General features: G+C 48.8%; 8 protein-coding genes across 8 annotated transcripts; 5 read left to right on the top strand and 3 right to left on the bottom strand.

Moving 5' to 3' along the window:
* Nucleotides 1-1,778: 1,778 nt before the first annotated feature.
* On the bottom strand, nt 1,779-2,402 carry N7506_001946 (uncharacterized protein; the record flags this gene model as incomplete). Its single annotated transcript, XM_056951242.1, has 1 exon — nt 1,779-2,402. The coding sequence occupies one exon, from the start codon at nt 2,400-2,402 to the stop codon at nt 1,779-1,781; it is 624 nt and encodes a 207-aa protein (XP_056817157.1).
* A 1,483-nt stretch (nt 2,403-3,885) lies between these two features.
* On the bottom strand, nt 3,886-5,812 carry N7506_001945 (cytochrome P450; the record flags this gene model as incomplete). The annotated part of the gene is made up of 4 exons (XM_056951241.1): nt 3,886-4,082; nt 4,142-4,676; nt 4,708-5,063; nt 5,368-5,812. The coding sequence occupies 4 exons, from the start codon at nt 5,810-5,812 to the stop codon at nt 3,886-3,888; spliced, it is 1,533 nt and encodes a 510-aa protein (XP_056817156.1).
* Nucleotides 5,813-6,833: 1,021 nt separating this feature from the next.
* On the top strand, nt 6,834-7,754 carry N7506_001944 (uncharacterized protein; the record flags this gene model as incomplete). Its single annotated transcript, XM_056951240.1, has 3 exons — nt 6,834-6,854; nt 6,923-7,189; nt 7,242-7,754. The coding sequence occupies 3 exons, from the start codon at nt 6,834-6,836 to the stop codon at nt 7,752-7,754; spliced, it is 801 nt and encodes a 266-aa protein (XP_056817155.1).
* A 347-nt stretch (nt 7,755-8,101) lies between these two features.
* N7506_001943 (uncharacterized protein) lies at nt 8,102-11,743 on the top strand (the record flags this gene model as incomplete). Its single annotated transcript, XM_056951239.1, has 6 exons — nt 8,102-8,224; nt 8,264-10,469; nt 10,662-10,762; nt 10,810-11,098; nt 11,165-11,571; nt 11,651-11,743. The coding sequence occupies 6 exons, from the start codon at nt 8,102-8,104 to the stop codon at nt 11,741-11,743; spliced, it is 3,219 nt and encodes a 1,072-aa protein (XP_056817154.1).
* A 698-nt stretch (nt 11,744-12,441) lies between these two features.
* N7506_001942 (RTA1 domain-containing protein) lies at nt 12,442-13,426 on the top strand (the record flags this gene model as incomplete). The annotated part of the gene is made up of 3 exons (XM_056951238.1): nt 12,442-12,610; nt 12,691-12,933; nt 13,008-13,426. The coding sequence occupies 3 exons, from the start codon at nt 12,442-12,444 to the stop codon at nt 13,424-13,426; spliced, it is 831 nt and encodes a 276-aa protein (XP_056817153.1).
* Nucleotides 13,427-13,965: 539 nt separating this feature from the next.
* On the bottom strand, nt 13,966-15,339 carry N7506_001941 (putative histidine acid phosphatase; the record flags this gene model as incomplete). Its single annotated transcript, XM_056951237.1, has 2 exons — nt 13,966-14,685; nt 14,737-15,339. 2 exons carry the CDS (start codon nt 15,337-15,339, stop codon nt 13,966-13,968), a joined length of 1,323 nt encoding a protein of 440 aa, XP_056817152.1.
* A 1,335-nt stretch (nt 15,340-16,674) lies between these two features.
* N7506_001940 (uncharacterized protein) lies at nt 16,675-17,815 on the top strand (the record flags this gene model as incomplete). The annotated part of the gene is made up of 2 exons (XM_056951236.1): nt 16,675-17,103; nt 17,156-17,815. 2 exons carry the CDS (start codon nt 16,675-16,677, stop codon nt 17,813-17,815), a joined length of 1,089 nt encoding a protein of 362 aa, XP_056817151.1.
* A 721-nt stretch (nt 17,816-18,536) lies between these two features.
* N7506_001939 (recombinase RAD51) lies at nt 18,537-21,669 on the top strand (the record flags this gene model as incomplete). Its single annotated transcript, XM_056951235.1, has 11 exons — nt 18,537-18,581; nt 18,639-18,656; nt 18,717-19,144; nt 19,258-19,424; nt 19,490-19,607; nt 20,030-20,133; nt 20,191-20,331; nt 20,390-20,472; nt 20,536-20,615; nt 20,718-20,785; nt 20,858-21,669. The coding sequence occupies 11 exons, from the start codon at nt 18,537-18,539 to the stop codon at nt 21,667-21,669; spliced, it is 2,064 nt and encodes a 687-aa protein (XP_056817150.1).
* Between the last annotated feature and the right edge of the window lie 85 nt (nt 21,670-21,754).

Genomic DNA, 21,754 nt, shown 5'->3' with positions numbered 1-21,754 from the left:
CCAATCATAGTTCGCAAGTTTGAAATTGTCTTATCATCAGCCCCATTCTTATGTTGTGGCGATTCAGAACCGGGCGGATTTGAGGTCCCCGAAGATTAATGATGTAAACCTGGGGGCGGGTCGGGGTTTCCCCTCAGCGTGGAGCCCACCCGAAAGATGCCAAATGTCAACTTCACAGTTGCGAAGAGCGAAGCGGGGTCCCGGATGATTAGTTGCGCGGTCAACGCGATCGATACTGTATAACGTAACGACATCAAGGGAGTCCGATCGAGTCTCGACTTCATCTCTGGTAGTCCTTCCAAGGTTTGCGACAACATTCCTCTGGGATCGAACGGCCGCCGCCGGTGAGTTTGTTATGTCCATGTTGAGGATCAATCCATGCGTCGGGGTCGGAATGCTTTGTGGTAACAGATGGCCGATGAGTCTCACTTCATGTCGGACACGGAACCACAAGCCACCCAGGTAAACGCAAGTATGTGTACCATTCTCGGCGTCGCTTCCACACTCATAGTCTGATTGTTCGTGCCCTTAGAATCGGATACGCCGGCATCACACTCGATGGCAGAGCGAAGCTATCGCCCTTGGTTTCGGGTGGAGTCCATCTTTGTAGTGTCCCACGCGCTTATGACGGCCTTGGTCGATCTTTGGAAGGCGCAACTTGCAATGGGGCCGCTCTGCGATGCTTGGAGGTAATACATATTGACAACCTTGTCGGCATCGCGAGATCTGTCTTGGCCAACTGTAAGTAAGCACCACGTATAAAGGGAGAAAACATGCCAAAGCGATAAAATGAAAAAAATGAAAAAGAGCCAAGGGGGAGTCGAACCGGAGACAAAAATATTCCACCGTCGAGAGTCGTGAACCCGACGGGCATATATTTTGTGAATAATGCCGCGAGGCAGGTCAGTCCAGCTGATGCGGGTTTTTACTGCGCCGCTAGACCATCCCACCTCTGACATTATACCTATACCCTTACTGGCCTTGTGATCCTGCTTAGTTACCCGATTGGGAAGCTCTCTGGCATCTTGCCTTGGGTCTCAGGCCACAACAGTGCAAACATTCCACACCGCGTTTGATCTGTGTTCGTGTTGGGAAATAGCGGACCTCTTGCACCTCCCAGCCCCCAATCGAGCATCCCAAATTGTACGGAGACATACGGAGTATTCCCTAGGGAAGTCAACATATTGCGCCAAGGTGGATACCCACCGCCAAGGGATTAAGTATCAGCCGGGACAACTGGGCATTGGTTTGACTTAGGTTACTCCGTTTGGAGTGCAAGTACCATCAGTACGCCCTGTCACAGGTGTCACAAACCTTGGAAGCGCTTTGTACAACGATGGCATGCTCAAACGGAACCCCGGAGCAATCTACAGAGTACGGAGTACCTCCAGGGCTCCACAGAGGTTGGGCCTCGGCAACACCTGGGCACGTTCATTGGCTGATCTCAGCTCAGTCCAATTTGAACCCGTGGACGTGATTGGCTCGGACCGGCCCGCTTCCCAACGAGGAAAGGGCGATTGATCAACGATCAACAGGCAACAGCGAAAACAATCCCTTTCTGAAGCGCCAAGTTCAGCCCTGGAGGGCAAGTCACGTCAAAATCGATTATTTATTTATTTATCTGAACACCTCGCGGTTAAGGATATCAAAGTTGGGTACAAAAGTGACAAATTCACAAAACAAACCACCGAGAGACTTCGGATGGAGACATTGTTCCACATGTCAGAAACATGAGCATCAACGCCACAACCTTGGAACATCCAGAGACATCAAATGGACTACAGCATGGCAGCAATGGCAACCGCCGCCGCAGCTCCCATGGGTGCCCCGGTGATCATAGCCTTGGCAGTCGGGTTAGCAGCACCGGTAGTCGAAGTTGACTGAGCGCTGGTGATCTTGGCAATGCCACCGGTGATGAGAAGAGAGGAGTACTTCATCGACTCGGTAGGAAGACTGGAGGTGGAAGATGAGGTGGAGGTGGAGTATGAAGCACCATTGTGAGAGCCAGTGATGTGGTATTCGAACGAGCAAGAAGCAGACCTGCTGGTGCTGGTGAAGGAGCAGTCAAATTCACGATCGACAGTTACGGTGCCTACGCTGGCGGTGGTCGACGCGGTGTATTTTCCAGTGAAGCTGAAGGTGGTGGAGCCCTGGATGAGGGTCCAGGGAGTCTCGATGTTACAGACAGACTTGGGGGCATTGGTCAAGCAGGAGATCTCATATGTCGTGAGGTGGGAGGTGATACCGGCAACGCTGGCGGCGGTGCTCTGGTAGTTGGGGACTCGGGAAGCCCACGAGAATCCGGCACCGAGGTAGGGACGGTGAGTAGTTGACTGAGTCGACTGCTCGGCAGCCGTGACGAGAGTGGCTAGGGTAGCCACGAGGAAGGAGGTGATACGCATTTTGGCAGGGCTCTTGGAACTAATGACAATGGCAGGACTGGATGATTTGAATTGGAAACTTAGGTAAATATCTCCTACGATATAGGGGATACAGACACCAATTTAAACCAAAATCTAAGCGCTAGGGTTCTCAGCCTTACCAAATACTACCTTGCCAACAGTGTATAGGGTCTAGCTTAGCCAAGCCACTAGGATGCAGGTCTCTTCTGCAACTACCAATGTGATAGGAGCCGGGTTTTGGCCAAGCCGGGGCCGCACTGACTAGAGTCTCAGTATATGGAGCTCATCTCATCCCTAGGCGTGTAAAATGCTAGGCACTGCTGCCTAGAATGCAGGTTTGACCGCCTCGTTTGGGCATGCACAAAGTTTATAGACATGCGATGTGCGGTTTGAGAGATCTGATTGTACCGTGGTGTTTTCTGTGCACCAAAGCCAACAATTAGTAGGAAGCGACATGGCTTTGTTGACCGAAACAATGTGTAGCAATGTGACAAAGGAAATTTGCAAGGGATCCGCACTGCGGGGAATGTATTGGATTGAGTATTCTTCTCGGTAATCCTACTGTGAACTCTGTACACTCAGTCATGTAAAAAAGGTCCAACCCCCAGGTGCCAGAGGCCTGTACGGAGTAGCTCTCTGGGGTTGGGCACCGTCTTGAGGGTTTAATGACGTTGGTGGCCGCCCAGAACCGCTGAGAACAGGGAATTTGGTTTGCTTCACTGATTGATTTGTTCAAATTTCTTGTTTTCGGCTTCAGGGTACTTCATGTTGAAACTCCAAGGTTTGCATCGTATGTCTGGTCATATGATCTCGTGTCAGTGTACAACATGTTGTGGACTTATCCCTTGCCTAAATGATAATGTGCGGAGTTCAAAACCTGAAAAATATCAGCTCAATGCATTGGAAACTTGATTGATCAATTGATCAGACACGGACTCCCTGATCAATCTTACCCCACGCACTAAGCCTTGCATGCCGATCGACTCGCAGATCTAGTTCCTTTCAAAGCTATCGTACGGGGTAGCCGTGAAGCTAGCGGTGAAAGCGTTACTAGTTGTGGTTTGATTACCAAATAGAAATAGGAGTTGAAGTCTTTGAAAAATCAGCCAATACTTTAACTCTAGTAAATTGATTTGAAGGTTGTCGCATCCCACACCTTTGAAATGTTGGTGTGGCTGATCTGGTTGTGTTTGAATTTACTTTTTGCTGCGGAGTACTCCGTAGAACAATTGGAGCTCGGAAAATTTATCAACAGAGCCAAGATTCCGAATTTTCTTGAAAGTGACACATCACATATGTTCTCGGGGACTTGTGGACGAAAACAAGATCAAACGGGCTGATGTACATGGATCATTGGCTGATTGAAATATTTTGTGCTGTGCTGATTCGAGAGACGAGACTTCTGCCTGACATCATCCAGTTTATTTCTTCTTTCCCTCTTCCTTTCTTTCGTCCCAAAACAAAATCCATCGTATCAATATCTCTAGTCTCTGGTTTGACGAAGCTGGAATTGAACCTTAAATGATGGCAAAGTAGTTGTGAAAGTGTCCAGGGTCTTCTTTTCAAAGTTCTCACCACTCTCCCCCGGGGCGAACTGAATATTGAACGATTGCAACAAGGTCGAAAGTGATATGCGAAGACTCATCATAGCCAGGTTCTTCCCTGGGCAACTATAAGGGCCTAAAGCAAGATGGTCAACATCTCATCGGCGCAAAAAGATATGTCAAGATAAAACTCACCAAGCACGAACGGAAAGAATGGAGCACCCTCGACAAACATATCCCTTTTCTCGCTCCACCTCTCGGGCACAAATTCCTTGGCATTGGTGTAGTACCTCTCGTCGGTTTGGATCAACTGAACCGGAACAAACACATTCACATCGCCAGGAATGTACACTTCATCCACCGTGATGCCCTCTGTCGGTGTTACGCGGTATCCTCCCGTCATAACAGCAGGTCGCAAGCGAAGCGTTTCTTGGATGACATCGTCGAGATAGGCGACTGACTTGACCTTCTCGTAAGACCAGTCCTCCACCCCGGCCGGCATAGCGTCGTCAAGGAGACGTTGTAATTTTGCTAATGTGGCAGGGTTCTTGGCCAGATAGTATAGCACCGAGGCCAAAGTAGTCGCCGTTGTCTCACTGCCAGCAACGATCACAACCCGTGAATCTTCGTGAAGTGCCGCTTCAGATGGGGCAGCAGAGGCATCCTTCTCAACGTACGCCTTGAGGAGCCAAGAGACGACATCCTGTGGAGTTTCGTCCACACTCCAAGCCTATATCTGTCAGTATTATATCGAGATCAACAAATTGACTAGAAGACTGCACCTTTTGCTTTCGCTCGATTTCATCTTCGCACCATTTAAAGAAACTCGAGTACCCAGAGGCCGCACCTGGAATGCGACTTGCGAGATTCAGAAACCATGGCACATGGCCCAAGGTTCCTAAGATAGCCATGTGGTCATGAACGCCTTTGATCGCTGGGTGTTCGACGCCAGTCTCCAGGTTATTGAACTCTTTGCCAAAACCGACCGCTCCCATGATGTCGAAACTTAAGAACATTGACCAGGCACTGGCATCGATTGGTTGGTCTATGTTCTTCTCAATATGTGAAGCGAGTTGGTCTGCCTTAGCCTTGACACGGGGTTCGTAGGTTGCAAGAGCTGTAGGCTATATTAGCAACACACATGCGGACAAAAAAATTGGATCACAGACCTTTGATGCTAAATCCACGGTCCCACGCTTTGCGACGCTTACGGTGGTCGTCAATATCTCGTGTATGGTGTACAGAGCAGTTCTTGGGTTCCGTTGATGCTTGAGCATAGTAAGTAGATTTCCGACATGCTGATTGTGGCCCAAATATCAAGGGAATGGCAGATTTTCGCACAATACAAATCTCGCGTGGACCTAGAATTTCGAAGGGTCAGCCCAACACAGGTGCTCCCGTGAAAGCCATTGTGCACTGACCAGTCCGAATGAAATCTCCATAGGTCTCGTGCAATTTCTCGATCTCGACGTTATATTGGACATCTTTGCCTGCGAGATATGCATCGTAGAAGCGAGATAGCTTTGACAGCACGGGGCCAGGGAACCGACGGACTCGATGGAAAAACAACCGGTAAATTCCAATGCTCGAAACTAGTCCCACATTGAATGAGAATACGATGAGAGTGACTCGCGTGAGCACCTGAAGTGTTGAAAGCCCCGTGACAAATAGGTATGCAAGACATATTGCCAGCACCGCCCCAAGAGCCAAGCCAAGAATACCAAACAAATATTCTTCAACAGGCAGAATGCGGAAAATCGACACGTGCGACACCACTCCAAGACCCACGACAGAAACTCCGAGGCTCACGATATCCGCACTCAGAGCTCTTGCGACCTGCTCCATCATCGCGTTTGAAAATGCCATGCTGAGGTCGAATGAAGCGGAGAGAACAAGGTCGGAGGGGGATATTGTCGACAGCCATGTTGACGGCTCTTTGCTCCACTAATTCCAACGATGGCCCGATGATTGGCGCGAGGTTCAAAGTCGCGGTTCGGTGTTTGGATGAAAGCAGGAGAAATACTTCACTGGCCCCCAACGATCGAGGTCCACCGGTTTAGGTGAGTGTCAAAAGTACGTCCGAGTGGGTAATGCCTGCATCATGCGCCATTTTTTGTGTCTCGGCCCCATCGCACATTCCTTTTTCAGGGCACAATTTGCGAGATATCGATATGATTCAGCTTCAAATATGAAAAAAATGCGCAAAGGAGATGGAGCAGAAGACTTGCGAAGTGAGAAACGAATCGGAGATTTACCCCGTGGCGCTCGTGCTCCCGTCCCGTCCTCCCGTCGAGCCCTCGTCGGGTGGCTGGTTAGCGTCGGAGAGCCTCCCGCACTGGAGAAGAACGCTTCCTTTGATTGACCGACGGAGATTGGATCGCGATCCACACTATCGTATTGTTCGCGATCATAAGCACTAGTCTGACAATCTATTTGGCTCAATATCTTGGTCAAGGTTGACGACAGGGGTCCAGATCCTTCGAGCTTTTTTTTTCAATCTGCTCGCTCCTGGATGTTGCAACATGCTGCTCGCGATAACATAGCACATCGCCATGGCACGGGTAAGCCTTCAACTGGCTGCCTATGTGATCATATCCATTGCTTTTGCCCTTGGGACTGCGTCTATCTTCCTCCGGTTATATTGTCGATGGCGTCTCCAGATATTCGGCCGGGATGATGCCGTTGCTATATTTCTTTTGGTTTGTGATATCTATTGATCCAGAAAACCCTATGCTGATGGGCTCTAGTTTGTCAATACGATGCAGCAGGCAATCCTTTACATATTTCTCTCATACGGATGTGGACTGTGAGTTTATACCGTCAATGCCTGGATAACTATGGAACGACAACTGATTCGATCAGACCAGCGGGTCAAGCACCACCGGGCATGTTGGAACACATCACGAAGGTAAGAAAGATTTTAATCTTGCACCATTGGAAATATTCGAATGACCATGTGCTCATGAACAATTGCAGTGGCTATTCGTCGAGGAGGTCTTCTACATGTTCGTGCATTTCACACTAAAGCAAGCCTTCCTGGTGTTCTATCTACGTCTCTCGCCGAGAAAAGACTTTCGTCTCGCTGTGTACGGAACAGTAGCCATGTGCACGATTTTTCTTGGGGTTGAGTGGATGTTGGCATTCCTGCAAGCCCGGCCACTGCAGGCAATGTTCCACCCCGAAGCCTACCCGAATGCCAAATTCCTCAGCCAATACGTGGTGCAAATGGTCCCGACCGCGCTGGTAAAGTCTTCATACTTTCCTCGGAAGAGATAGAGATTAACGATCGCACTAGAACGCATTTTCCGATATTATCATTCTGTTACTACCCATTCCCACCATACTCAAATTGCAAATGAGTACGCGGCGAAAAGCAGTCGTCGTTGGAATTATCTGCTTTGGATCATTATCGGTGGTGACCGCGCTATGTCGCTTTGTCGTCCAAAAACAACTCATTGCCGACCAAGATACGCCTCTGGTTATGGGAAGGATGATCATTGTTGCAGCCATTGAGATTCAAATTGCGGTCATTGCGGTCAATCTTCCCGCGCTCCGATCGCTTTTCACCAAACTAGTGGGAAGCTCCCATGACCCTGCCAGCTACGGTCAAGCAGACGCACACAGACTATCTAGCTTGAAAAGCAGTGATAATCGCCAGCTAAAGGGGGTTTTTGGTGGGTCGCGGAAGCCGAATCACGCCCTGGGCGCTACGTTGACCGGGTCGGAGGAGGAACTCATGCGACAAGGGGAAAATATGAAAGGGATCTATGTTAGTACCAATGTCAATATAAGCATTGGTAACAGCTGAGCCTCACTAGAAAAATCAACACTCGGCAAATCGACGCTATTCAGCCGCTCGGGGCACGCCGATTTGCAACTAGGGGATCTTCGTCGCTAACCGAGAAATTAACTCTGAGCAGCTGGAAAATGCTCGGCAGCAAGGCGAATCAGCTGAAACCGACCAAAGGCAAAACAAAGTCAGCCGACAATAGTTAATCGAAGATCCACACACTAGTTGAACACACATCTTTGTCGGGTTGTTCCTGATCGCCAGGGCTCTCCACTTTTCGTTACTAATCTCAGGGGTTCGCGTTCGTGCGAATTGTTTAAAGTTCCCATACTTTCTGACCTGTACGATTCTCGCTTATATCCGAGATGAGATTCGGTCGGGATTTACATGGGTGCATTGTGCCTGAGTGGACGGCCTTCTATGTGCCTTACAATGTTGTCAAACGCACTCTCAAAGTGGCGGTCGGCAAATCCGTCGATGAAAGCTCTGTTCCAGACTTGACAGGCAAGTAAATAATCGCAGCGTAGCAGGAGCGTAATGCTAATATCGTGTTAGAGGTCTTTGAGCTTCTGGGTAAGGGCAATGAGTCTTTTGACGATTTTCATCGTGAGAATTGCGATCTGCTCAGAGCAAGACAAGCAGAGCTCTGCATCAAGTACGAGAGAGCGATCAAAGCATGCGCCTTTTCTAGTGATGGAACGAGAGAATTCCGCGAAGCAAGGAGCTTTGTCAAAGCTGCCACTGAGCTTCGTGAAGACTTTGCCAAGCTGCAGAAGTATTCTCGCGTCAACGAAGATGCCATCCACAGATTATACGTCAAAGTCGAGAGGCTGAATGACTATGTCACTCCAGCTTATGAAGAGCAAAAATCCCGATGGAATATGTCTCAAATTGATCGTCATCGACATTCTGTGAACTTTTTGAACCGACTCGACAGCTTGATGGACAGCATTAAGGAAGCGCGTGAAGTTCCAGAGGAGATGCAGCTCACCTCTGACAAGGACACGTCCCAGCAGAAGCAATTTATGGCTGTGAAACGTCCTGCATTGTACCGCGCTGTCAGCAACGACGATCCCTCAACATTGGCATATCTTCTTAGGAATTTATCGCGCGACCCCACTCTCAAGCTTGATCGAAAATCCATCGTGTACGAGATGGCGGAGACCGCCGTCAGCTGTGACTCCAAACTATGTTTCGAGAATTTGTTATCAAAAGTCTTTGACAGAGATGGAGTGGTCTTGGACCACGACCTGTTGAATCAGGTCATCTCCGCGGAAGGCCAGAGCGATGAAAACGATACTGAGAGCAAGAGTCATAGCCTGTTTGAATTCGCGTTTGAGCATATCGTGCCTCGTCAGACCGATGCCCTGTTTGCCAAAGATGATTGCGTGCGCTCGAGTCTCCATTATGGCGCGATGTACGGTCTCAACTCTGTCTGTAACTCAATACTCAACTGTGCTCAAGGATTGGGTGGCGGCTATGCTGCAAACCTGATTCTATCCTCCGATTCTCACGGATTTACACCATTCCATTATGCCGTTATCAAAAACCACGTGGAAGTTGCGAATACATTCCTGGATGTCTTGCGACTGGATAATCGGAGCGATGAAACGCTATGCTGGGAATTGGACGACCTTTTGATAATAGCCTTGAGATACCAACATGACGACATGGTGTATCTTCTGGCATATTCCAACTTCGGCCCCAACAGCAAGTCGTTGCATAATGAAACCGCTCTTTACGTTGCTTCTCAAATTGGCCGTGAAGACTACGTGAAGCTGTTATTGGAAAACGGCAGTGAGGTTGATGTCAACACACCTGAAACGCCACATGCATGGACTCCACTTTTCATTGCGTGCGTGGAAGGTCATATATTGGTTGTTGAGATTCTTCTTGAATTCGGCGCCAAACAGGATCTGGTTGATCATCTCGGCTGGACCGCCAAGGAGCACGCTGCCTTGAGAGGTCACTTGGAAGTAGCTGAAATGTTGGAGTCCTGGGACCCCAGTGACCCCAGCAATATGGTCGGTGGCCCTGCGAGCCTTCTACAAAAACCCGAGCCTGAACCATCCACCCCTGTCTCACCCAGCTCACTCTGTGCCAATCAGGTCATCATCAACCTGGGTATTTTGAGGAATGGCGAATATGTCGAAGCCATCGATTTCGAGGGTCCATTAGCGACGACTTCTTCCTCCCTCGACATGTCGATCTCCATTGAAGACAATACCAGTGAATTGATCAAGCTTCCCGTGCTAAGCGATATGGTCAATGAGCCTGTCGTCCTGCCTGTCGCGAAGCCGGATCAAGCTCGTCTGATCTTCAAATTCTATAGCTCACATCACTCTTATGAAGAGCGCAAACTTGTGGGTACTGGCGCCGCCTTACTTGGAAAGGATCAAAAGTGCTTTGGAGACAACCGTGAAAGTCTTGTCAGAGAACGCACTGTTCCTATTTTCGACAAAACCACAATGGACATCATGGGAACTGTGACTTTCACATGTGTCATTGCTAAGTCTGTAACATCTTTCACCATTCCACAATTGCCAAAACAGCTGTTAGAAAAAGATGGACTGCAGATCGTGGGTCACAGAGGTATGTCTCGGGAAAACCCATTCACTACACTTTGCCACTTGGTTGATATTTACTCACATGTAACAGGACTTGGTCAGAACACAGCCAACCGAAACCAGCTTCAACTAGGAGAAAACACAATCGAGGTATCTTTGCTTCCTAGTTTGTTCCGTCTCCGGTTTGTGTGTCTAATATTCGAACTAGTCTTTCCTTACTGCCGCGAGACTAGGTGCATCATACGTTGAGGTATTTATACAAGTCTGCCACCCCAGTCTGGTGAAAATGCTAACTTTTGACTGATAGTTCGGTAAATTTTCTGCCATCACAGTCTCACATCTCTCTAACCTATTGCAGATGCCCAACTGACTCGAGACCTTGTGCCTATAATTTATCATGACTTCTCACTCAGTGAATCTGGGACAGATATACCCATTCATGACCTCACCTTTGAACAGGTTAGTATCATGTATCCTATCTCGAGATTCAGAGCTGATTTTTGTAGTTTATGTACGCAAGCAAACTTCAATCTCCCAGAGGTAAACCAGCATCAGTACTCGGGAGGCCACCACTGAGCTCCGCCCAAAGACCTAGAGACAGACTTCGATCACGGTCGGTGTCAAGGGATCGTGGAGAAAGTCAGCACGTGCACGACAGAATGAAGTTCACCGTGGACTTCCAAAACAAAGGTTTCAAGCCGAACACTAGGAGACAGTCTATCCAGGACTCTTTCACGACGCTCGAAGAGCTGATTACGAAGCTACCGGACTCTATAAGCTTCAACATCGAAATAAGTAAGTTCTCTCGTTGAATCCCAATTGGTGTGATCTTTTGAACCGTCTGACGTGATCTTGTTGAAGAATACCCCCGACTTCACGAAGCCGTGGAAGCCGGAGTCGCCCCGGTCGCCCTTGAAATCAACACATTTATCGACCATATCTTGGAACGAGTCTTCCAAGCCAAGAGTGAACGGAATATCATTCTTTCCTCCTTTTCTCCCGAAGTCTGCGTGCTTTTGACTACCAAGCAAAACGTCTACCCTGTGATGTTCATTACCAATGCCGGAAAGCTCCCAGCTTCAGACTTAGATATGAGAGCCAGCAGTCTCCAGGCCGCAGTTCGGTTTGCCAAGCGCTGGTCATTGGCCGGTATTGTCTTTGCTTCGGAGACTCTGATTTTATGCCCGAGACTCGTGGGATACGTCAAACGCTCAGGATTGGTCTGTGGGTCCTATGGCGCGTTGAATAACATTCCTGAAAACTCAAAGGTAAGCTGCGAATCGCTTCCAAGGCTCTTCTGCCTGGGCACTTTTCTGTCTTCGGGGACTTGCTGACTTTCTTTCACAGATACAAAAGGCTGCCGGCATTCAGCTTCTAATGGTGGACAACGTCAGACTCATCACAATGGCCTTGGACGAGAAGCTTCAGCTCGATATTTAGACGAACCTGTTCATTAGATCAGCAATCACCCACTCTGCGCGCCGGGCTTGATAGAGTGATAGAGGAAGTTTGTATTTGTAAACATTAAGTAATATAATTTTCACTGTAAAACAGTACTCTCTCTCTTCTTTAATGGCGTAGATGAAGTCGAATGAGGGAAGTTTCCCATGGTTCCAGGATTTGACGGCAGAGAGACCCATATCAAGACGGCTTAAATCATCTGCTGGGCGCTCTGTGTTGGCAAGGGGAAAGATTGTAGCCGGACGAGGTCAACGAAAGGAACCTATATAAGCCGTCTGGGAGCATAACCATTTGACACCACTGGAGTAGTCCAGTAGTCAAGACGGGTCACCATCAAATGACCCTACCTGAAGCCCCTGGTGGTAAAACATGCATGCAATGGGTAGGGTTTGATTCACGGGCCTGGCTTCTTTTTTTTTTTTTTTTTATCTCTTCTTTCTTTCTTTTTGAGCATCCAGGTGGCTCTCTCCAGAGCTCCCCCATAAATGAAGCCAAAATGCGATGTTGTCCTAAAAAGCTCAGATGCACTTGATACAAGATTGAGAGATACCGAGGTTCAATCCCTTAACTTGGCTTTTGATATCGCTCCAATTGCATTCTTTTCACTCAACAACTTGTAAGCTCTTCAAAGGTTCTTCAATCTCCTATCGCTCACCTACTTCACCACATCTTCCACCATGAGTGACTTCAAATCACACTATCACTATCAGTTGTACCGGTACGAACCATCTCTTGCTGCTGCGATTGTATTCATCGTCGTTTTTGCTTGCACTACAGTCTACCATTCATATCAGCTTGTCACAAGCCGCTCTTGGTATTTCATCCCATTTGCTCTGGGAGGAGTCTGTGAGTCGTACCGAGCACCAGCCTCCGGTACTCTACCGAAAAGCTTAAGTCCTATCCGACTGACTATGATGCCCCCGTAGTCCAGATCATCGGATATGTAGCACGAGCGGTAGCTTGCTCGCATACTCGCAACGTGCCGATATATTCGATCCAAACAGTCTTCATCCTACTCGCGCCACCTCTTTATGCTGCATCAATCTACATGTCTCTCGGGAGAATTGTTTCACATCTTCGTGCCGAAGGACTAAGCATAGTCCCGTTGAAATGGATGACGGGATTTTTCGTGGCAGGCGATGTAGTATCGTTTCTCACGCAGGCGGCAGGTCAGTTCCACTAGCCCAACTTCTCTCCCCCTACGTTGTATCCCGAAATTTGAATTCACTGACATTATTTGTAGGAGGAGCGATCATGGCCACTCGCAATCTGCACACCTTCAAGACCGGAGAAGACATCACGATGGCTGGTCTGGGTGTACAACTTGTCTTCTTTACGTTTTTCGTCTTCACGGCCATCAACTTCCACCGTCGGTACCGTTTTCTCTCGCGAACCACGCAAGATCGAACTATCACTCGACGCAACAATATCCTACACATCACGCACTCCTGGGAAACTGTCTTGTGGGGTCTGTACATCGCCAGCGTGCTTATCTTAATCCGGTCGATATTCCGTCTCATCGAATACTCGCAGGGAAACGGTGGATATCTGATCAGTCATGAGGTTTTCATGTATGTGTTTGACGGAACGCTTATGCTCTTTGCTATGCTGGCAATGAACGTGTTTCACCCGTCTGTGGTATTATCCCCTCGTACGGAGTAACAAGGGTAGAGGTCAGCCTTCGAAGATGCTACGATCAATGAGAAGGAACAATTGAGAGTTTTCGAGTGAAGTAAATCAAATTCCTGTGGCTTGACAAGGTCCAAAGGCTCGCAAATTTAGAGGTTTGTTCATATCAGCGGTGCTTTTCAGAATTGAGACAGTAAAAAGACGATAAATCTACACAAAAAGAATTGAAAACAATTCACAGGATTCAGTCTGTATCTTGATTCTTCAAGGATTAGGGGCATGGAGGCTCTGAATGCCCGCCCGCAGTCCCGAGACATGGTGCCGGGGGTGGAGGGACGCGAGGCCGGGATCTGCCCGAATCGACCACTCGAGCGTGCCCACTGCCCAGGGGCACGGCAGGTGAAAATGGGAAATGGCATAATCTTGACTTTGTTTTCACGGCTTATGAACTACAGTTCTTCTATCAACAAAAATAAAGTCCGTTATACAATCTAGTGCGATAAATGTTGGAGATTTTTGTATTAACAAAACTCTGTCGAGTTCCTAAATGTTTTGCTCATTTAACATAGGACTTACGCCTCATAAATGGACAAAATCTCGGGCAGATCACCGCCGCCACACGCCTTATTGTAATCCCCAAACGCCTCTTCTCTCTCCCTCAAGAACGCATGAAATTGCTTCTTCGAGCAGCTTCCACTCGGCCCGTCTCGACAATCCACCAATGGCTGAGGACCAGCGTTGTTCAAGATGCGATAGTACTCTCCTTCGTCATAGCCATAACTCTTGCACGACATCTTCTCGATAGCAATATTGGTGAGGAAGGGCAGGATCTCACTGCTCTTCCAAGCGCGGTTATAGTTGATTCTATCTAGGGGCATGGTCCCATTAACATTATTAGCGCCAGTATAAGCGCTGTTGTTGTAGAGTCCGAGCGCGGTAATAACTGTCGGAGGAAGCTCGCGATGTGTGAAGGAGACGTATAGCTCCTGTGATGAAGACTCGTCGTCTAGAGCTGCAACGCTGGCATTCACCCATGGGAGACCGAGAGTTGCAGATAGGGGCCGACCGTAGCCAGTGTTGTGGAAGTACATCAGGTCATTAGTGTATTCGAAGGAAAGCCATTCTTCGGAGGTAAATAGCGCAGGAGAGCAGAATGGCGAAGAGCCGCGAATGACTGTCTCGTATCCGCAAAGCTCGAACATGGCCGTGATGTCATCTTGGGTGAAGTTGAAAGAGGGTGCTTCCGCTTTCAGACGCGCGATGATCGGCTTCGTGTAGACCTTGCCAAATGCCTTAATGTTTCGTTAGCATGCATGATTAAGAGAGAAAGTGGCAAAGCTTACAGAAGATTGGTCACTGCCATAGGAGGAGCTGTACTCCGAGCAGCCCTTGTATGGTGTCAGAGAATCCGCACCAGCGGTCTTGCTCTCTTCAATCTGAGTCAAGTTGATGGAGCTGGTGTGGTTGTTGGTGAAGCCCGAAATAAAGCTCTCCGCACTCTTTACAGTCCGGTCAGCGGTAGACGACCAGACTTTGGCGGGCTTTTTGAGGTGTGTATATTTCTTGTGCAGGCTGATTCCTAGGGCTCGTGCCTCTTGCAGCCCAACAGCGGTCAATTTCTCAATGTGCTCATCGCTGATAGGTGCAGTCCAGTTGGAAAGGAACTTGAGTGTTCTCGTTTGTGACCAGTCTTGCGTGGAATTTTCGAGCTTGTCCGTGAACGGCTCGAGGTATGTTTCGTAATCGAAGTCATTGGCGTAAATGGCGGCGTGGCGGACAAGGTATGATGCCCTGGTCACATTGCAACCTTGTGGAGGGGAGGGTTGAATAGGAGGGTTGTGGGGGTTGAAGTAGGGAGCTATACCCGCGGAATGTTCCAGCGGGTTGAAGCGATAGGCGAGGGACAGGACGGGAGCAGTCAATGCTAGGAGAGTTTGGAAATGCATTTTGCTACCACGGTCCCGGGTTGGGCCAAAAAAATAAAATTAGATATTGAAGCTAGTACTCCGTAAGAGGAGAAGAATTGCTATAAAATTACCCTCTGAAAGTTGTATGTCATTATTTTTTTTTAGTCAAACCGGGAATTGAGGATTGACGTAGGGATCGGCAACGGGAGAGATCCGAACCTTGGAAGCCGCCCAATTAGCGGAGGCTTGGTAAGCCCTATGGGCACTTGGCTTGGATACCAGCACTGCAAAGAAATAAATTGATGGTGGAACCTGGGAAAGCCTGGTCCAAGGATCAATTGATAGAGCTCATAGGCTGTGTTGCCCATATTCTTGGGTGCCTAGAGAGCCATTCTCGCCCCCACCACCTAGGGCAAGTTGAAACTGATGTCCTTGATGACACCAGTGCAGGTGATGGAAGACCTTCCTTGTAGTTGAAGGGATGCTCACGAAATCAACCATGAAAGTAATTCATGCTACTGGCTAAGCTAGCTTTGATTAGGTAGTTCCGGCACTCTCATACATTTCTAAACTAGATAACTATTGCATGGTTCAAAGCATAGCAATACAAGTACCAACAACGCTTCGCGGTCGCAGCATTCGATTTACGACCAGAAGCTCTTCTGCCTACAGGCACAACTTGTCGCCTGCTGGAATTTTTTAAGTCCTCTCCCAAGGTCACCCCGAATGAGCCGAGATGCGACATTAACTCTATTGCACAACAAGCTGAATGTCCTCGTGGGAGACTTTTCTTAATTCCAATAGTTTACAGGGAGCAAATCTGGCAAATTGATTCATGATTCACTTCGTGGTCTTTTGCAAGACCAATGCACGCATATTCAGAGTCGATCTAATCAGTTCCCCAATAGTCATTGGGACTACCTGGTCAAGGGAACCAGTCTTCTTATACGGGATCTGGAAGGAGCTTTGTCTTCAGAAGGTCTATTCAACCCCATTTCTGGCTATAGTCTCAATAAAGCCGCCACGCGCGCGGCTGATCTGCATCTATTGAGTACTGACTATGATCATCTGCATATCAGGGGAATGATCGATCCTCGAGGGTTTCAAAACACATAGCACAACCCCAGTCTTTGTTCAAGTGATAATTGTTGTCACCCACACTGTCCAATGGTTTCATTTTCGGCAAGTCAAAGAGAACCCCCAAGGTTTCGGGTCGAACAATGAACTCGATTCTATAATTGGTGCTTATTGCATTTCGAGTGGCAACATGCTTGTATCTCATTGACATGAGCCGATGTTTGATTTGGGAGACCTGTTCGACGGGTCAAGTTATAAACAGCCAAATAGACCCTTTGGCAGATTTTGTCCAAGACCATGAATGCAATGAACTTCATTCAGATTTTCGCCATATCTCTCTTTTGGAATCATGTCACAGCACTCACTTCAAGCGAGGGCTATCTTTGGGGATCTTTAAGCAAAGCACTCCAAAAACGGAATGCACCCGTGGCAGGCGCTGATGGGATTTGCTTCACTCATACCCTCCAGCGGGGAGAGAACTGTGCAACTCTGGCGAGTACCTACTCGGTCTCGGTCGCTGACATTGAGATATGGAATACTGGCTCATGGGGCTGGAAGGGGTGCCCGGAGATAATGCCGGGTGACTTTATCTGCGTGAGCTCTGGTGGTCTCCCGATGCCGAAAGCTCTCCCAGATGCCGTGTGCGGTCCACAGACACCGGGAGCAGTACGTCCTGCGAACTATGCCGATCTTGCCTCAGTCAAGCCCTGTCTTCCAGGTGGATGCGTGAGTAGCACTACTCCCCCAGTCAAAGCGTGCTAGTGTTGATTATACATAGTGCTCGCGCTGGTTCCAATGTGGGAACTCGTCTGCTTTCTGCGATCCGGACAACGGCTGTCTCTCTGGGTGCGGGTCATTTGCCTTCAAGGAGGTAGCCGATGTTCTTAAAAAGGAGGCCCATAAGCAGGCCACATTGACTACCAGTGTTGCCAGTACGACCAGTACCACATCAAAGGAGAAACCCACGTCGGAAAGCACGACTTCTACCACGAAGACGAAAAAGCCAGTTGCCGTGTCGACTGACCCTCCGGAACCTGAAGCTGAGCCAGGAATCGACTGGGTCATCACCTTGTACGAAGAGAAGGGATGTGAAGGTGGCAATTACTATGCTCTCCAAGGGCACAATACCGATAAAAACATGGAATGCCTCAATCTTCAAGCTTGGATCTCCACCGAGATTACGAACGATAAAACATCTTGTCGCTGGTGGACAGAGGGGGGTCTCAAATGGCAAAAGTGCACCAAAAGCAAATTGCTCGAGCCCAAGTCGTGGTATCTCAAATTCGGGGGTTGCTCGGTGTTTACTGACCCGAACTGCCAAGTGGACGGAGGGCACATTAGTAAAAAAGGCTGCCATGGTCCGAAGGAATCCTACTGGTCGCCTGATGAATTCACGTCTTTCATGTGCTTTAATAACACGCCTTGGCCCTACATTTAAAATACGAGGGTATTTTTTAACAATAATTTGTTCTGGCGATCACTGCCACAGTTCATTGTATAGGTCTTGCTTGTTGTATATTCCTCAGTTGCGGACGTGATCATATTTTCTAATAAGTTCGCTGCTTACATCAACCAGCCAAGTGGTCGAGCAGTAACTCAACCATCTTATCTTCCTTGGTCTAGTGGTGATGATTTCCGCTTGTCATTAACACCGATAAGCGCGGGAGACCGGGGTTCGATTCCCCGAGGGAGAGATTTCTTTTTTGCTTTTGGCAAAATTTCATATGGAATTTCAGACATTTTTTTGGTTTCACTTGAACGAAGGTCTGTGTTTGGTTTTGTCGAGGTCTGCCACGGGTCCCTTTTCATAGCACAATGGCCTGGTGCCGAAAAACCTAATATCGATTATTCTGGAATACACATTTGTTTGTTACGGCTGTTGTGTACTCGTGGACTATATCTAAGTATAGCGGGATGGATGTATAGAGGTGATCGGGATATATTATCGAACACGTCAGATATGAAAATATTCCAAGGTTGTTGGCACTGAGGTTGACCATCGTGCCTTCCGCGTTTGTTAGTCTTTGCTTGGGTTCCGTTGGCTCTGTGCATTCCCGATGTCGTCGCTACAACTGATCTATCTGAACTACGTGTGAGATAACTTTGGATGCACTGAGATATTCCTGCCACGGCCAACGCGCTGTCACATTTCGTCCACAATGAGGTTCTGGGTGGACTGGCAACTATGGGAGAAACTGAGCGTGGTATGTTTATGGTACACGCCGTTAGAAATATCATCAGCTGACTTTGAACACCAAAAGATGATGGCGGCTTTGATCGTACGTGGAACGAAGAAATGCTCCGTCCAGGGGTCTGGTTTTCGCTGACAGCATGTGCAGGGCCTTGTCTTCACCTACGGGCTTTGCGTCCTTGGTTACAACAAATGGAAGATGCGCAGGTATGCCGTGACCGAGGCAAAGGAACAAGAGGAAGAGGCAGAGATGGATCCTATGCTCCACAAGGATGACATCCCATTTGGGGCGAGAGCTCTGGAACGAGGTATTGAGATCGAAGGAATCTGGAACTCGAACTCCAACACACCCATCCCGAGTCCACGCCAGCCCGCAACTCCTGTCGGAAGCAGACCTGCCAGTTTGGCACTGAATTCAGTGGCCCAGAATTCGGAGGACTCCATAGTCTCGGTGGACTCTCAGGGCTCGATGACTAGCCCAAAGCCAGTGCTCCCAGCTAGTCGACGAGCCATCGCCTCCGAACTAGACCTGGCCTCTGCAGGCTTCGTGTACGAGGCACAGAAACCCGGCAGCTGGTACAGCCGAGCAAGTCTGCCCGTGAGCCAGAAATCTCACCCTAGGTCAATACTCATGTCGCCCGCACGAGAGGAGGCTCTTGTCGGATTCAAAGATCATCCCCCAAGGACAGGCGCGTCAGCTTCCACTCTCGGGCATTCCCATCGCGCCACCACCCAGAGGCAAAAGATTACCGATCAGGCTTATATGGAGCACAGAATGAATCGCAATATGCCGCAGCCTTGAAGGGAATTGATTCTCATTCTTCGCCAGAGCACAAGCGAGTATCACGGTTCACTAGTAAGTGGACCCCGATATGGTTTGATCATTGAGAAGCAAGACTGACCAAGCCTTTCGTTATATAGAGGGCCTTCGCCGGCGATCATCCGAAGAGTTCCGCCGCAAGATGAGTCAGATCTTCAACGAGAATGTCCCAGAAGGACTGGCTGCCGAGCAGTTGGAATTCAACTCGACCTTGCGGGAGTATCATAAACGGAATTTCCGAAAGTCGTTGCTTCGCCCGTTTCGTCCATGGCGGAACTCCTCCGCGAATGAGTCGCACCAAGGAGATGAATGAACAGTCCGTGTCTTGTAAGAGACACGATGGCATCACAGAGACATGCAGTGTGTGGACATTTTGCATTGGTGTTGATCAGGTACTGTGGAGGTCTTTGGGCAAAAGCCCAACACATTCTCTATTTTGAACGGAAAGAAGAAGAAAGCTCGAGGAGATGTTGTTTCAACTAAATATGGAGTTTCCGATAAGTTGAATCACAGGATAGGTATTCTTACGCTTTTTATTGTTGCAAATCGATCATTGATCCTTGCAGACCGTTCCAACGAACAAAATTGCCATAAACGTCGGGATATCATCCCCCAGCGCTTGATTTTAAGTCAATAATTAGTGTCGTTCGAAGATTCCGAAATAAAGTAGAAAAGAAGGCTTTGGACAAAACCGGAAAAGTCCAAGGCAGCAACGACCCACGTGATCTCGCGATCCCGCCGACGCGTCCAATTTGTTGACGAGGAGTCATCCTGAGTTTTGCCACAAACAAGTTTTGAAAAGTGAAGAGGCAAACTGCGAAAGAACTTGTCCCTCACGATCCTCGGCTTCTCCTGGTGTTAGACGCGACACCACAGCTCGCCCACGCCGCTTCCAGTTTCGACCGACGCGTCTCAACCCTGTCGATCCATACGCTCCTCAGCCGTGAGATAGCCAAAGAGGCTCCAGCAATCTGCTACGAACAATTGATTTTGTACGGCAGTCATGGAAATGGAGGGACAAGAACAGTTTGATGAGAGTGGGCTCCCAGGCCCTGGTGCCCCCACCCCGCTCTCTGCACTAGATGTGAGTGATGCCTCGAGGTTACGGCCAATAAAAGCGGAATTGGAAAGCTGACTCGATCAATAGGGTGTTGCGGGGTTGACTGGCAGGGACATTAAGCTATTCGTCGATGCAGGATATCACACTGTCGAGGCAGTGGCTTACACGTACGTATCCGATCACCCTGATCTATAGCAATCGGTGTCACGTCTGCGGCCAGCATGCAGCGAGATATTTCCGACATGACTGACGTGTATTCTTTCCTCTAGACCCAGGCGCCTGCTGGAAACAATCAAGGGTATCTCAGAACAAAAAGCCACCAAGATTTTAGTGGAAGGTAAGTCCACGCTCCCCAGGTTGATGGATTATATACCATGGACATTCGAAGCTAACGAGTCTGCTCAACCAGCCGCAAAGTTGGTGCCCATGGGATTTACGACGGCCACGGAAATGCACGCGCGAAGAAGCGAGCTCATCTCAATCACCACAGGCTCAAAGCGCCTGGACACGTTGCTTGGAGGCGGTGTTGAAACAGGTTCGATCACAGAAATCTTCGGCGAGTTCAGAACCGGAAAGAGTCAGATCTGTCACACTCTTGCTGTGACCTGTCAGTTGCCATTTGACATGGGAGGTGGTGAAGGCAAGTGTCTATACATCGACACAGAGGGAACATTTCGTCCAGTCCGACTGCTAGCAGTTGCACAGCGTTATGGCCTCGTCGGTGAGGAGGTTCTCGATAATGTGGCGTATGCACGCGCATACAACTCAGACCACCAGCTCCAACTTCTTAACCAGGCTTCTCAAATGATGTGTGAGACTCGCTTCTCACTGCTGGTTGTTGACTCCGCGACATCTCTCTACCGCACAGATTTCAACGGTCGTGGTGAGCTTTCTTCGCGGCAGACTCATCTGGCCAAGTTTATGCGTACTCTGCAGCGTCTTGCAGATGAGTTTGGTATTGCCGTTGTCATCACGAACCAGGTCGTCGCGCAGGTTGATGGTGGACCAAGTGCCATGTTCAATCCGGACCCGAAGAAGCCTATCGGTGGTAATATTATTGCTCACGCCAGTACGACTCGTCTCAGCCTGAAGAAGGGTCGTGGTGAGACTCGAATTTGCAAGATTTATGACAGCCCTTGCCTCCCAGAGAGTGATTGTCTCTTTGCTATCAACGAGGATGGTATCGGTGATCCTACCGAGAAGGACCTGGAAGACAAATGATCAGCCTTTCTAGATTAACTTGACTACGACACGATGTTAGTGACTTGACGAGCAACATATTCAGTAGCTGTTTATGTGATTAGTG

This window comes from Penicillium brevicompactum, assembly GCF_028827555.1.
Source record: "Penicillium brevicompactum strain IBT 35665 chromosome Unknown utg000001l_segment0_segment0, whole genome shotgun sequence".
NCBI classification, from domain to species: domain Eukaryota; kingdom Fungi; phylum Ascomycota; class Eurotiomycetes; order Eurotiales; family Aspergillaceae; genus Penicillium; species Penicillium brevicompactum.
Note: the sequence above shows the minus strand (reverse complement) of the source record. Positions and strands in the feature narration are given on the sequence as shown.